At 45.9% G+C, this 13,824-nt stretch overlaps 1 protein-coding gene across 3 annotated transcripts; it reads right to left on the bottom strand.

Annotated features, from left to right (window-relative positions):
- Positions 1–74: 74 nt before the first annotated feature.
- CD27 (CD27 molecule) lies at positions 75–4,780 on the bottom strand. 3 transcript variants are annotated; one of them, XM_077169797.1, is made up of 6 exons: positions 4,436–4,779; positions 4,154–4,285; positions 1,473–1,652; positions 1,176–1,265; positions 797–910; positions 75–559 (listed from the first exon to the last, which is right to left on the bottom strand). In XM_077169797.1, exons 1-6 carry the CDS (start codon positions 4,569–4,571, stop codon positions 435–437), a joined length of 777 nt encoding a protein of 258 aa, XP_077025912.1. In that variant the 5' UTR covers positions 4,572–4,779; the 3' UTR covers positions 75–434. The 3 variants fall into 3 exon arrangements, with proteins under 3 accessions (XP_077025912.1, XP_077025913.1, XP_077025914.1); XM_077169798.1 differs by having other exon boundaries at positions 806–910; positions 4,436–4,778; XM_077169799.1 differs by lacking the exon at positions 1,176–1,265 and having other exon boundaries at positions 4,436–4,780.
- Between the last annotated feature and the right edge of the window lie 9,044 nt (positions 4,781–13,824).

The following is a 13,824-nucleotide window of genomic DNA, read 5'->3' as shown; positions in this document are numbered from 1 at the left end:
TGATCAGGGAGGCACAGCTGGAAGTGTCCTGAACTGTGGGATTGGAGTTTCAGAGAGAAAGCTGGAGAGCTGCGGTGGGTGGTAGCCTGGCACTTTATTTTGCTGGTTTTCAGAGCACGTGGAGCTTTCCTAGCCAGAAGTGTGTTTTACATCCAGCGCCCCGGTCCTCCCACAGCACAGGACGGAGCCGGCTGGGCCAGTACCTAGCCTGGGCTCCTGTTTCCCACCCTGCATTCTCAGTCCCATTTGTCCTCATCACTGTCTGCTTCACAAGGGTACTTTCTCAGGCCATCCACAGGAAAGGGTCCTGATGAGAGGCTGGTCTTGAAATTGTAGCCTCCGGATCTCATTCCCTCTGGATGGCCAGGAGGGGTGGACTGGAGGCTGGGGCTTTATTGCAGAGCTCCCTTTCCCCCCAGCGCCCCAGCATTGGCTCAGAGGTAGGAAGCAGGCTCCGGTTTCCTGTAATCCTCCTGGATGGGGATGGCACCGCCCTCCTCCTCTCTGGGGCAGCTGTAAGGACCAGGCTGTGCAGGCTCCACAGGAGTTTGTCCTTTTACTGCAGAATGAGAATCGGAGGGGTCTTGAGTAGTAGTGGAGGGGAATGAAGGGAGAAAGAGGCTAAGGTGGGTAGGGTGGGGGAGGTCAGTCAGGAGGGTGCCAGGTAACGAGGAGAAAGGAGGAGAAAGGAGCCAGGGTCCTAAAGATGGAGCTGGGGAGGCTTCAGTGAGGTTGGAGGCACGGGCACAGGGCTGAAATGGCGGAGAGGGGAGCAGGGACAGGACTGGACCCGTACTTCTCTTACTTGATCCGTGGAAGAACAGGGCTCCACCCAGGGTGAAGACAAGGAGCATCACAGAGAGGACCACAAAGATGCGTATACAGTCCGAGCTGCACAGGGACTTCTGGGCTGTAACAGGCAGGGGCCACACAGGGGGTTTGGGGAGGGCTTAGCCCATGACTCCCCTTGGCCCAGCCCTCCCCTCGCACCTGTCTCTCTCCTTTCCCCCGCCTCCCCTACCCCCACCATTGGACCAAGTCCCCTCCAAATCACTAGACTCTCTGCTTTTCCCTCTTCTTCTTAACCCTACTTCTAAGAGTATTTGGACTGGCTTCCCTCTTGAACTCTCCCATGTACGTTCTGCCTGAGGGTAGAAGCCAAGGAAGAAACGCACTTGGCCAATGGGTAGAAAGAGCAGGGTCAGGCAGCCGCCTGAAGTCAGCCAGAGTCTGCCCGTGCCTGACTACTGTGGCCTTCAGCAACTCTGGAAAAAAAGAGAGGGAGTGAGGAGCAGCAGGTGACCTCATGGGACATGGCAGTAGTCTGAAGGCCTAAAAAGCACTGGGTAAGATGTGGAGGCAGAGACGGGCTGACCAGGTGGTGAGGGGAGGGTCAGGGCAGGCATGGTTGCGGGGAGTGCTGGTTTGGGAAGTTAGCCCTGCCCTAAAAGGTTGGGTTGGCTGCAACTTACTTTTCATATAGGGTGAGGTGGTGGGCTGCGGGTGGGGGTCTGGGGCTGGTGACGGACGAGTGGTGGAAGAGGGGTTTGGAGGAGGATCACATTCAGTGCACTCCTTGTCCCGGCACTGCCAGCCACGGGGGCAGGCACACTCGGCGTTGGCGGTCACAGTGCAGTTGCGGATAACAAGACCTGGGGAAAGAGGAGGGCCCAAGGAGCACAGGACACTCACTCAGCCCTTCAGAAAAGGGCCAGGCCTACTTGACCCCTCCACTCCCCCTGACCCCCAGCCCACTCATGGACTCTTTTTCCATTCCCACCCCCCTCCCAAAAGGCCTGCCTGCCCTTACTGTCACCTGACTCCTTTGCTGTGGGAATCATTATTATTATTATTAAAGAAAAATCTTGGACCTTTTAGAGAATTTATGGGTTCAGAAATAGAAACTATGAAAAGTAGGAATGACTTAGATAAGTTTCTCTGTTCCTCACTGATACTTTTCTCCTCTTTATTAAAGTATAATATACTTACGGAGAGATACACATGCTGTAAGCAAAAAGCTCTATGAGTAGTAACCAACTGGACACACAGGTGGAACTGGCACCCAGATCACAAAACAAGATGATCAGCACCCTAGAAAACCCCCCATGCTCTCTCTGGTCAGTCACCTCCAAGTACAGTCACTATCCTGATTTCTAATATTATGTAAACAGGATTGCGCCATAAGTACTCATTTATGTCTAGCTTCCTTTACTCAGTTCTCTGTGAAATCCATCCACGTTGTTGAGTGTAGTTGCAGAGCTTCATTTTCAATGCTGAATAGAATTCCATCCCATTGTATGAATAAACCACGGTTTATTTGTCCATTCTACTGTGGATGGGCATTTGGGTAGTTTCTACTTTTTAGCAATTAGGAATAGAGCTGGTATGATCCTTGACATGTTTTCAAGTTTACAAGAGTTATTTGATTGCTATCATCCTTTGCTTTCAACATGTAAACTTTATTGTAGGAGTCACCCTGTTATACCTGGGTGGGGGTCAGGGGGACTGGTTGATCTGGGCTCGTGGGTGGGTGGGTGTGAGGAGAGGAGAGTGACCCTGGAGAAAGGCAGCAGCACCTGGATGTGAGCCAGGCTGAGGGGTAGCCTGTAGGGCCTTGTGGGGACCCAAGGAGAGGAGCCCTGGTAGGTAAAAGATGGCACAGAAAGGGTGGCTGGAGGATGCTAAAGACCTGTCAACCTTAACAATTTCTTCTCAGGAATGCCTTTTGCAAGGAATTCCTTCTTTTCAACCTTTATGTCCCAGTGGCCCTTCCTTCCTGAATTCTGATGTGAGTGCTACTTGAGTTTAATTTCCTCATGGCTTACCGGGAATTTGAGCCTGGATCTGAAAAGGGAAGAGAGAGAAGCCTGGGGGAGCAATGGGGAAAGGGACAACGGCAGAAGAGAGGGACAGAGACAGGTCAAGGTGGAGAAGATTGGGGAAGGGGTTGGTCATGACGGGGTCTGCTAAAAGGGAAAGGGACAAGTTAAAGGGGCTGGGTTGCTAAACGTGGGTGAGGTGCCATTTATTTCAATGATGAGTCCTCAGAGACCTGGGGGTGCTGTAATCTAATTTCAGACACTTTCCCGTCTCATAGATGGGGACATTTGAAGTCCAGAGGGGGCCAAACGCTTTGTCTCTTTCCGATCTCTTTCGTCCGGCTGCCTGAGTGCTTTGGGGATCTGCTGAGCGTCCTCACTCAGGACCGTAGGTTGGTGTTGGCCTGGCGCAGTGAAGGCAGTGAGGACCATCTCAGTCCTGGGAGAAGGGTCTTTGGGTGGGACCCACAGAGTGAGTGGGGAGGCCAAGATGAGAAAAGCAGCCTTCAACAATCATGTTTTTAAATTAGGGACTGAGGAATACTTCTTTTGTATTAAAGATGTTGCTATTTGGCTCATTTGCAATGGAAACTCTCCCCCCTCCCCCCTCCCTTTTTTTTTGTACAGCATTAAAGGCCTAATGAGACCAAACACATTTTACAGGTGAATGGTTTAGTTAGGTAGTCCGCAGAAGTGTCTTGTTCAAAGGGGCCACTTTAAAGTCTCCTGCGTTAGTGTGTGGTTTCTAAATTCTAGCTAAAATGGAGAAATAATAAAAGCATTCATAAGCATAGCTGTAGAGATTACATTTCTTGATTTTTAAAAAGGTATAATGACAAAAGAAAAAAGAAAAACAGGCCACATACATTTTCATTTTCCTCCATTGGCTTTGTGCAAAGAAAAAAAAACTTGCTACCACTGGCTTATGGTGTTATTTCTGTAGAAAGATGTATTTCCAGGTTTCAAGCAGCCAGCCTGCAAATGTGCGGCTGCGGGATCACAGCCAGTTCATCAATTAGGGGTTGCTTGTGTGGAATCTGGGGTCCTAGATTCATTTCCCGCTTCTCATTGTCTTGATCGACCACACATCCCTTTTCACCACTCCCTCAGATTCTGCTTTCCCATTCCCTGAAACACTAGATTTTCCCAACAGGGATACCTGCCCCCCTTCCCCAGGGCTCCTCACTCCCCAGCACTGGCTGCAGTTGCTAGTGAGCCTTGGAGCAGGCCCAGTCCTCGCTCCCCTCGGCTCCACACCCAGCTCCACCGCATTGTGTCCCCCACCCCCACCCCCGGCACGCACCCAAGCCCGGCGGCACCCTCGCCCGTCTCACCAAAGTTACAGTGCCTACAGCTCTCGCAGTGGGGCCGGCTGTGGTGGTCTGGCGAGAAGGAGACCCCTGGCACACACGGATCACAGCGAGCGGCCTTTCTGTGCAGGTCACAGTCCTTCACTAGGAACGTTCCTGTGAGACAGGGTCCCGGGTCAGGCCAAGGCGGGCCCTGCTCTCTCCCCCTTTGAGATGGCACTCCTGGGGGCTGTAGGCGCCCTCTCCTCGCTTGAACTCCGTCTCCCTTCTGCTTTCCCTGCCTTATTCCCGTCCGCGCTCCCCTACCTGGCTGACACATGTGGCAGCACAGCTGTCCCCGGGCCCTGTAGTGCCTTTCTGGACAGCTCTTGGGGACTGGGGTGGCCAAGAGCCCCACCAGGGCCCCCAGAATCCACAGCCAGCAGGGAGGTGGCCAGGCCATTGTCCTGCCCAGGGAGCCCTCTGTGCCTGTGTTTGCTGACCGCCGGCCGCTCTGGAGCAGGCACCGCCCAGCGGGGCGCTGATGCCTCTTCTCTCCACCTTTTGGGTGGCTTCTCTCCGAGCTGCCCCTCTTCGGGTGTCAAGTCAGTCTTTGATGGCAGCTGTGGTCCTCGAACCTCTGTTGTGGCTGTTTTCTCTCTCACTGTAGCAGCCTCCGCCCCCTTTTCCGCAAGCTGGGGAGGCTACTGAAGAGCAGACGCTTTGCTCTTCGCAGATGCCCCCTCTTTGGTTTCCGTCCTCTCTTGTGCTCATGAAGAATTTAACCCATCAGTGCCTGCCTCTTTTGCAAGATGTTGGCTGTGTGCTGTCACCCACCCCTCCTACTCACACATGTGCACCCATAGATGCCGCCCCACACCCCTGTTCAGAGCCCACCAGCTCATCTCCATGTCCCCTCTCTCCCATCCCCACATACCTCCCTTCTCAGAGAACCAGCTTAGAGAAGGAAGGGGAGCCAGATTGAGTGCAAGCCTACAACCTTTCATCTGAAACTCTCGGGGTCATTTAAGTTTTGAAATTCAGATTTTTTCTGATTTTAGAAAGAAAATCAGCAGCACATGTCACAGAAGACCCTCCTGGGACCCAGGCAGCATTCACAATCGAAGCCGTTAGTATTTCTGCAGGGAAAGAGTTGCAGGTTTATACTAAGTGGGATGAATAATGGCTATAACTGATTTTGCATCGAGGCCTTATTTCCTGGCCCAAAGAGTTTGCTACACAATCGTTCAGAAATGCAAACTAGGGACTGGTACCTACTTCCCTTCTCTGACTGGCATTGTGTAAGGAGATCACAAATGATCTCATGGATTCTTCAGGCAGCCTGTGATCTGGAATTACCCACTGCCCCCAGCTGCCTTTCTCATCAGCCCCCTGCTCCCTGCACACCTCCCCCCCACCTTGTCTTCATCTCCCCTCTGCCCCCTGGGGCTGTGTCAGTCACTGTGGTCTGGGAGCACCTGGGACCGCTCCTCTTTTCAGCTTTGGGTATTTGGGACTAAAGTTTGATTTTCCGTTTTTTGAGCCCTGGGAATGCCTCGGTCAGATCCTCCCCCTTCCCCCTCCCCCCTTTCCCCAAAGACTGAGGTGTGGGGAGGCTTATTTCCCGGCTGTTTCTGCTCATAAAATGTCCCATTCCTGTGGCCTCGCTTGTCAGATCTGTTAGATCTGTTCTCTCTCTCTCTCACTCTTTGGTTTCCTTTCTCTTCATTTTTTCCACCCTCCTGCCTTTTCTCCACCACCCCCTACAGCTCCTCTGTGGGGTCTGTTCAAGTGGGAAGCCACACATATGGGTGTGATCTGATGAACCGTCCTTTTCACTCGTCATTAGGCGGGATGCCTGGACTCCCCCCCACCACCCCAGAAGGCGTCCCCTTTGGGAGCTAAGCGCCGTCCTGACACTGGCAGGCCTGCCACATCTGCAGGTGCTCGGAGGTGGCCTGGGGAGGCTTGGGGGAATGGAGGAGGCCCTCCTTTTCTTGCATCCCCTTGTCTTTTGAGGACTTCCATCACTTTGAGAAGGCCTGACCAAAACCTCAACCTGAAGCAGTGACTGTGGCCTAGACAGGTCCACTGTATCACTTGCTCTTCACTGTCTAGATAAGACGCCCCCATTTCACGCAGGGCAGCTCCGGGGCAGGGGAAGGGGCGGGGCTGCGCCAGACACTAATTCCAGTGGGTTGTGTGTTCTCTCGGAGCCCCCTGGTTCTGATTCCTCCTTTAGCAGAAGTCTTGTTCTTGCCTTCGGGTCTCCTGGCCGTTCTCCCACCTCTGCCCTGGCACGGGCCTTAAATTTGGGACACAGGGTTTTCTTTAGAGCAACGGTAAACATAAGACTATAAGGTGTGGCATAACTTTTTCTTAAAAACTTTTTATTAGAAAAGTTGTGAGTTTACAGGCCAGTCATGCATAAAATACAGGACTCCATATACCACCCTACCACCAATACCTTGGATTAGTGTGGAACATTTGTTACAATCGGCGATAGCACTTCTTGGTAATTGTACTATATATATTTTTATATTAGTTACCTTTGTTACAATAGATGAAAATTATTAAAATAGTATTATTAATTATTGTCTATAGCTTATATTAGGCATATTTTTTCCATACACCCTATTATTAACACTTTGTATTAGTGTCATACATTTGTTATAATTCATGAAAGAAAATTCCTACACTTATACTATCCTCTATAGTCCATTGTCTACAATAGGGTTCACTGCTATGTAGCCCTATGCTTTATCTTTTAATCTTTATTCTAGTGACATCTATGACCTAAAGTTTTAACCATATTCACCTATACAATCCAGTGCTGTTAATTGAACTTATAATAATGTTCTACCATCACCACCATCCATTTCCAAAACTTTATAATCAACCCAAATAGAAATTCTGTAAAATTAAGCATCACTTCCCCATTCTCTAATTTCTTGGTAACCTAATTCTGGATTCTAACTGTGATCTGCTTATCATGGTTAGTTCATGCAAGTGAGAGCATACAGTATCTCAACCTTTTGTGTTGGCTTATTTCACTCAGCACAGTGTCTTCAAGGCTCATCCATGTTGTCGCAATCATCAGAACTTCATTCCTTTTTACAGCTGAATGATATTCTATGAACTATATTTTGTTTATCCATTCCTTGGTTGATGGACACTTGTGTTGCTTCCATCTTTTGGCAATTGTGAAGAATGAGGTATGGCAGAACTTTTGCTGAAGGTTTTTATGCTATAAGGAAACACCTTAAAATTGCGTTTTGGATATTCTTGTTCTGAATGGGCCGTCCTATCCTAGACATGTATTAGTGATCAAACCACAAAGCAATAAGGCCATTTGCCATCTTGGTGACTCTTGTCTCCTCTCCTTCCTCTTCTGTCACAGACTGCCCTTCATCAGGCAGTGTCCTCCATCTCTCTTTAGCCCCTACTTCCCAAATAGCCCCTCACAAATCTATAGCCAGTCCAGCTGCTCAGTGGAACCAAACGCTAAGATCTTGCTGTAGAAGGCAGATCTATTACGTTACCAAGTCATCAGAAGTCACAGTTTTCCTGGTTAGGGTTCCTGTGCTCATCAACCAACCCCTTAGTTTTCCAGCCTTCTTCCCCATTCCACTCTTCCTTCCCCTACTTCTCTTTCTTTGAGGACCACCATTAACAGTCCTCACTCCCACTTTAGATTCCTCCTTCCCAGCAAATCTCTTAGAGACAAAGTAGGGGGGTGATGGGGTGAGCTGGTTAAAGTGGGTCTGGGTGCTCACGTGCCAGTGTTGTGATCTGCGTTCCTGAAACTCCTCAGCCTGGGTGACCAAGCCCTGTGGGTGTTTCCTCCAACCTCGGACCACTTTTCAGGGTCTGAGTCCCAGCTCCTAGCATGTCTTGCGCATAAGACACTCAATTAATATTAGATGCTCCTGCCTCAGCTTTGTTCCCTGGCAGTTCTATCCACAATTATAAAATTGAAATATCAGGGAGTCCAAGGCCCCACTGACCTCCTAAATTCCATTCCTTAGCCACGGCTGAAGTTTGAATTCCCAGCCTTCAGCTTAAGACTATATTCCTGTTAAAATGCATCCACCCCTAGGAAAGGTGAGTGACCCATCATATTGTGAAGGAGGGATTAGAGAGCAGTTGTTCTCTAAAAAGGGGGAAATCTTGAAAATCTGGGCTCCAGGGATGGGGATAGAAGTGGACTTACCAGGAAGACAGCCCCAGGCTCACACTCCACTCTTTCAGATATGCCCAAACCCAACTCTCTAGAACAAACCTCTTTCTCACAAACCACTGTGGAAGGAGAAGCAGCAGTCTGTCCAGGGAAGAGGTGGTTTTAATGTTAGATGGACTTGGAGCAGCCACTGCACCAAAAAGACAGCAAACATTTGACAGGCTTGATCAAGCAGCCCCTTCTGGCTGGTAATGCCTTCACATGGAGAGCTCACTGAGGGAGGTATGCCCGTTTGACTCTGTTGTTTACCCCAGAAAAGCCATGCCCTTTAATCCTCATTCAATATTGCTGGGTGGAATATTTTTTTATTGTTTCCATGGAGATGTGATCCACCCAGTTGTGGGTGGTAGCTTTTGATTAGATGGTTTCCATGGAGATGTGTCTCCACCCATTCAAGGTGGGTTGCTTACTGTAGACTTTTAAGAGGAAACCATATTGGAAAAAGCTTTAGAGCTACCAGAACCATCAGAGCCAATAGAACCAACAGAGCCAATAGAACAGACAGAGCCTTGGGGAAACCGTTGAAGAGAATGCTAGCAGATGTCACCATGTGCCTTTCCAGCTGAGAGAGAAACCCCTGAATGTCATCAGCCTTCTTGAAACAAGGTATCTTTCTTTGGATGCCTCAGATTGGACATTTTTATAGCCTTGCTTCAATTTAGACATTATCACACCCTTAGAACTGTAAACTAGCAGCTTAATAAATTCCCCTTTTAAAAAGCTGTTCTATTTCTGGTATATCGCATTCTGGAAGCTTGCAAACTAGAATAGGAAGAAATAAAGCCAGTTCTTAGAGGGAGGGAATTGAAAAATCCCAATTTCATTAGATTGGAAGCATTATCCATTCATTTGCCTATTTATTTGACAAGGCTTTATTGCACATCCATTCTGTGCCAGGCACCAGCTAAGTAAGAGACACACATACACACAAAAGGTGGTTTCTGTCCTCGTGGTGTTTAGGTGCCAGGGAGAAAGTCTGATGTTAAACACATGACCTCAGAGGCAGATAAATGTAAAGTTTTAATAGTCATGATTACAGTGCATGAAGGGGTGGGGCTGAGGGTTTAGAGTGCAGTAGTTGCTTGTCCCACGGTAAGGGAACTTGAGGATTAGGGGGGTGCTTCAACCAGGAAGCCAAGTTTAACTGAGATATGTGGGATCTGACAGTTCCCTGCCTTCTTAGGAAATTTTTTTTTTTGTCTTGGTTTGCGGGCACCGCGCTACCCTGTACGTTTGGTCATTTATCTTCTTTCATCAGTGGTATTTCTTCTTTTCTTACCTACAGATGATATAAAATAGGGATGATCTGGACCTTGAAGGCTTGGTAGAACTTGGTTGTGCACACACGTGTGTGTGTATTTGAATGTAGATTTTCCGCTGCTGATTTAATTCAGGTTTTCAGTTTCTTCTTGAGTCAGTTTTGGTAGGTGATATTTTTCTGGGAGAGTGTCCATTTAATTGGTTTCAAATTTATGGGCCTAAATATATTTAACATCTCCACTGGGTCTGTAGTTATTTTCCCTTTTGCATATCAATTTATTTGAGAGTTTTCTTTTATTTTCATGATCTACCTTACCAGATATGTTTAATTTATTAATCGTTTCAAAGAACATAGCTTTTGATTTTGTTGTGTCTCCTTGTTGTTTCTTTTTTTCTGTTTCATTTCACACTTTGGTCTAATTTTAAGATTTTACCTTCTTTTCACCTGCTTTGAGTTTATTCCCCCACTCTTTTTCTGATGTCTTGAACTGAATTCTTGGTTCACGAATTTAAATTTTCTCCTTTTCTAATATATGCATTTAAGGCTATAAATTTCCTCTAAAAACCACTTTAGCTGAATTTCATAAATTTTGCTCTAGGGTATTTTCGTTATTGCTCAGTTGTTATTTTGTCCCTGCGTTATTTATTTTTGACCTAGAAATTATTTATAAATACATTTAAAATTTTCCAGATCTTTGGGACTTAATTTTTTTCTTTTTTGTTATTTTAAAATTTTATTTTACTGTGACCTGAGAATGTAATCTGTATGTAAGTATGGTAACAGAATAATGGCCCCCCCCATGATGTCCACATTTCCAGAAGTTGTGGATATGTTATGTTACATGTAACAGAGAAATAAGGCTGTAGATGAAATGTGGAGATTGCAAATTAGCAAACTTCTTGTGATGGGGATTATCCAGTGGACCCAATAATCATGAGGGTCTTTATAAATGGAAGAGGGAGGCAGAAGGGAGAACCAGGGGATGGCACTGTGAGAAGGACTTAGCCCAGTGTTTCTGGCTTTGAGGACGGAGAAAATAAACCAATCAAGAAATGTGGGTGGTCTCTAGAAGCTGAAAGGGCAAAAAATGAATTTTCCCCTAGAAGCCTCCAGAAAGGAATGCAGTCCTGCTGACGTCTTGATTTTTTAGTCTGGTGAGACCCATTTTGGTCTTCTGACCTATGAAACTGTAAGATATTAAATTTGTGTTATTTTAAGCCACTACATTTGTGGTAATTTGTTACAGCAGCCATAGGAAACTAATACATATAGATCCTCTGGCATTTGTTTAATGGCCTAGTGTGTGGTTATATATGTTCATATGTCCTTGAAAAAAGTATGTTCTCTAATTCAGTAATCTTCAAATGTTATCATGTATTTCATCAAAAAATAGTTTTGAGTATGCATCCCCAGACATGTTTATTATTTTTTATAAATTATATTTATAGACTATATATTCAAATATAAATTCCATGAAAGTAAATATACTGATATTAGAAGTATAAGATAAAATCACATTATCATATATAGAAATATAAAACAATGAGATGAAATTGCATAGTCATATATAAAAATAAATACTGTATTTTTAAGAGCAATGTGATTTTATATGTTTCACTTTTTAAAACTTTTTAATTGTATAATATAACATATATACTGTTCTGGTTTGCTACCTGCCGGAATGCAATATACCAGAAATAGAATAGCTTTTAAAAAGGGGAATTTAATAAGTTGCTAGTTTACAGTTCTAAGGCCGAGAAAATTAGTTACAGTTTTCTGTAACTGTAACTGAAAACTAGTTACAGTTCTAAGGCTGACATTTCTACAGACCAATTAAAACAAGTCGTAGAAATGTCCAATCTAAGGCATCCACGAAAAGGTACCTTGATTCAAGAAGGCCAATGAAGTTCAGGGTTTCTCTCTCATCTGGAAAGGCACACGGTGAATACGATCAGGGTTCCTCTCTCAGCTGGAAGGGCACATGGTGAGCACAGCGTCATTGGCTAGCTTTCTCTCCTCACCTCCTGCTTCATGAAGCTCCCCGGGAAGCATCCTCCTTCCTTATCTCCAAAGGTCGCTGGCTGGTGGACTCTGCTTCATGTGGCTATGTCATTCTGCTCTGCTGTCTCTCAGATCTCCTTCTTTCTTCAAAATGTTTCCTCTTTTATAGGACTCCAGAAACTTCTCAAGACCCACCCAAATGGTCAACCACTCTTGGTCAAATCAAATCTCCAGGGAGATGATCCAATCACAGTTTCAAACATACAGTATTGAATAGGGATTATTCTGCCTTTACAAAATGGGGTTTAGGTCAAAACATGGCTTTTCTAGGGGACATACATCCTTTCAAACCAGCACATATATAGAGCAAAGAAATTAAAGGACAGTAGTTTTCAAAGCACTCTTCAACAAGTAGTTACAGGACAGATCCCAGACCTTTTCATGGCCTACCATACGACCCTCTCAGATTTTTCCTTCTAGGTGCTCCAGAATATAGGAGGCTACAAGAAATATTTCTTTATCATTGCAATCAACTCTTTTCCTTCTTTTTTTTGTGAAAAGTAGCATATATACAAAAAGCAATACATTTCAAAGTACAGCACCACAATTAGTTGTAGAACATATTTCAGAGTCTGGCGTGGGTTGCAATTCCACAATTTTAGGTTTTTACTTCTAGATGCTCTAAGGTACTAGAGACTAAAAGAGATATCAATTTAATGATTCAACAATCATATGTATTTGTTAAATCCTGTATTCTCTGTATAACTCTATTATCATCTTTGATCTTTCTATCCCACTGTTTAGGGATATTTTGGCTACAGCTATTCTAACTTTTCATGTTGGAAGGGGCTGTCAGTAATATGGAGTAGGGAGATGCAACTAGCTGATGTACTGGAGAGTTTGGGTTCTCTAGGTTTCAGGACTTATCTGGTCCAGGGACCCACCTGGAGGTTGTAGGTTTCTGGAAAGTTACTCTAGTGCCTGGAACCCTTGTAGAATCCTTACATACTGCCCTAGGTGTTCTTTAGGGTTGGCTGGAATTATTTGGTTGGAGTTTGGCAGTTATGATAGGTAGCAACGTCTAACTTGCGTAAAAGCAACATCCAGAGTAGCCTCTCTACTCTATTTGAACTCTCTCTGCCTGATAATAAACTGATACTTTATCAGTTACACATCTTTTCCCCCTTTAGTCAGGATGGGATTGTTGATCCCAACGGTGCCAGGGCTGGAATCATCCCTGGGAGCCCTCTCCCACACCACCAGGGAGACTTTCATCTCTAAGATGTCGTGTGCCATGTAGAGGGGAGGGCAGTAATTTCACTTGCAGAGTTCAGTTTAGAGAGAGGCCACATCTGAGCAACAACAGAGGTCCTCCAGAAATAACTCTTAGGTACACCTATAGGTAGGCTAAGCTTCTCTGTTATCTACATAAGCTTCAAAGAGTAAGGCTCAAGGTCAAGGGCATGGCCTATTGATTTGGGTGTCCCTAAACTTTGACACAGCATCAGGGAATTCCCTGATGGTAAAGTTTAATAGTTCTATATATTTTTCTGCCATCCCTCAAGGGACTTTGCCAATACTTTTAGATTATCTGCTTAATATACTCCAGGCATTATATTAAGTTATACAGAACTAAAGGACCTCTTTCTTATTCTGGGTTCCCTGTGTTTCAGTTTTTCAAATGAGCTATACAGATGGGTTGAGTTAGATTATGTGCTGTAGAAAGTTTAGATTCCAGACCTTTGGACTCAAAGAATATGTTTGGTTCTAAATACAGACACTGTCTTCCTTACCCCTGTGTTCTGAATTGCTTTAACCCCAATCTCATTGTATGTTTCATTTTTAAAAAATATCTTGCTTCAACACTTTACATATAGTGACTAGTAGATCTGGATCTAAGATCAAATACTTGTTTTTTTTGTCCTCAGAACCCAAGGGAGCACACCTGTGATCTTAATGTGTTTGGGAAGCCAACAGAAGGGGAGAGTGTGCTGTCTGTTGTGATGGACCTTGCCTGAGTGGGAGGCAGGGACCCCTCTGTCCAGCCAGACGAGGCTGTCCGCTCTCGGCCTCCCTTGCCCAGGGGCTGGGCTTCTGCTCCATAGCAGAGGGGTGGGGATGTACCTGCTGCGGCTGGAGTGGGGTGGCAAAGGCACCCGCTTGGCCTCTTTAGGCCCAACATGAGCTGAGTTGGTGATCCTCCTTACTTCATCC

This window comes from Tamandua tetradactyla, chromosome 7 (assembly GCF_023851605.1).
Source record: "Tamandua tetradactyla isolate mTamTet1 chromosome 7, mTamTet1.pri, whole genome shotgun sequence".
NCBI lineage: Eukaryota > Metazoa > Chordata > Mammalia > Pilosa > Myrmecophagidae > Tamandua > Tamandua tetradactyla.
The sequence above is the reverse complement of the archived record's forward strand: the minus strand, read 5'-3'. Positions and strand labels throughout refer to the sequence as shown.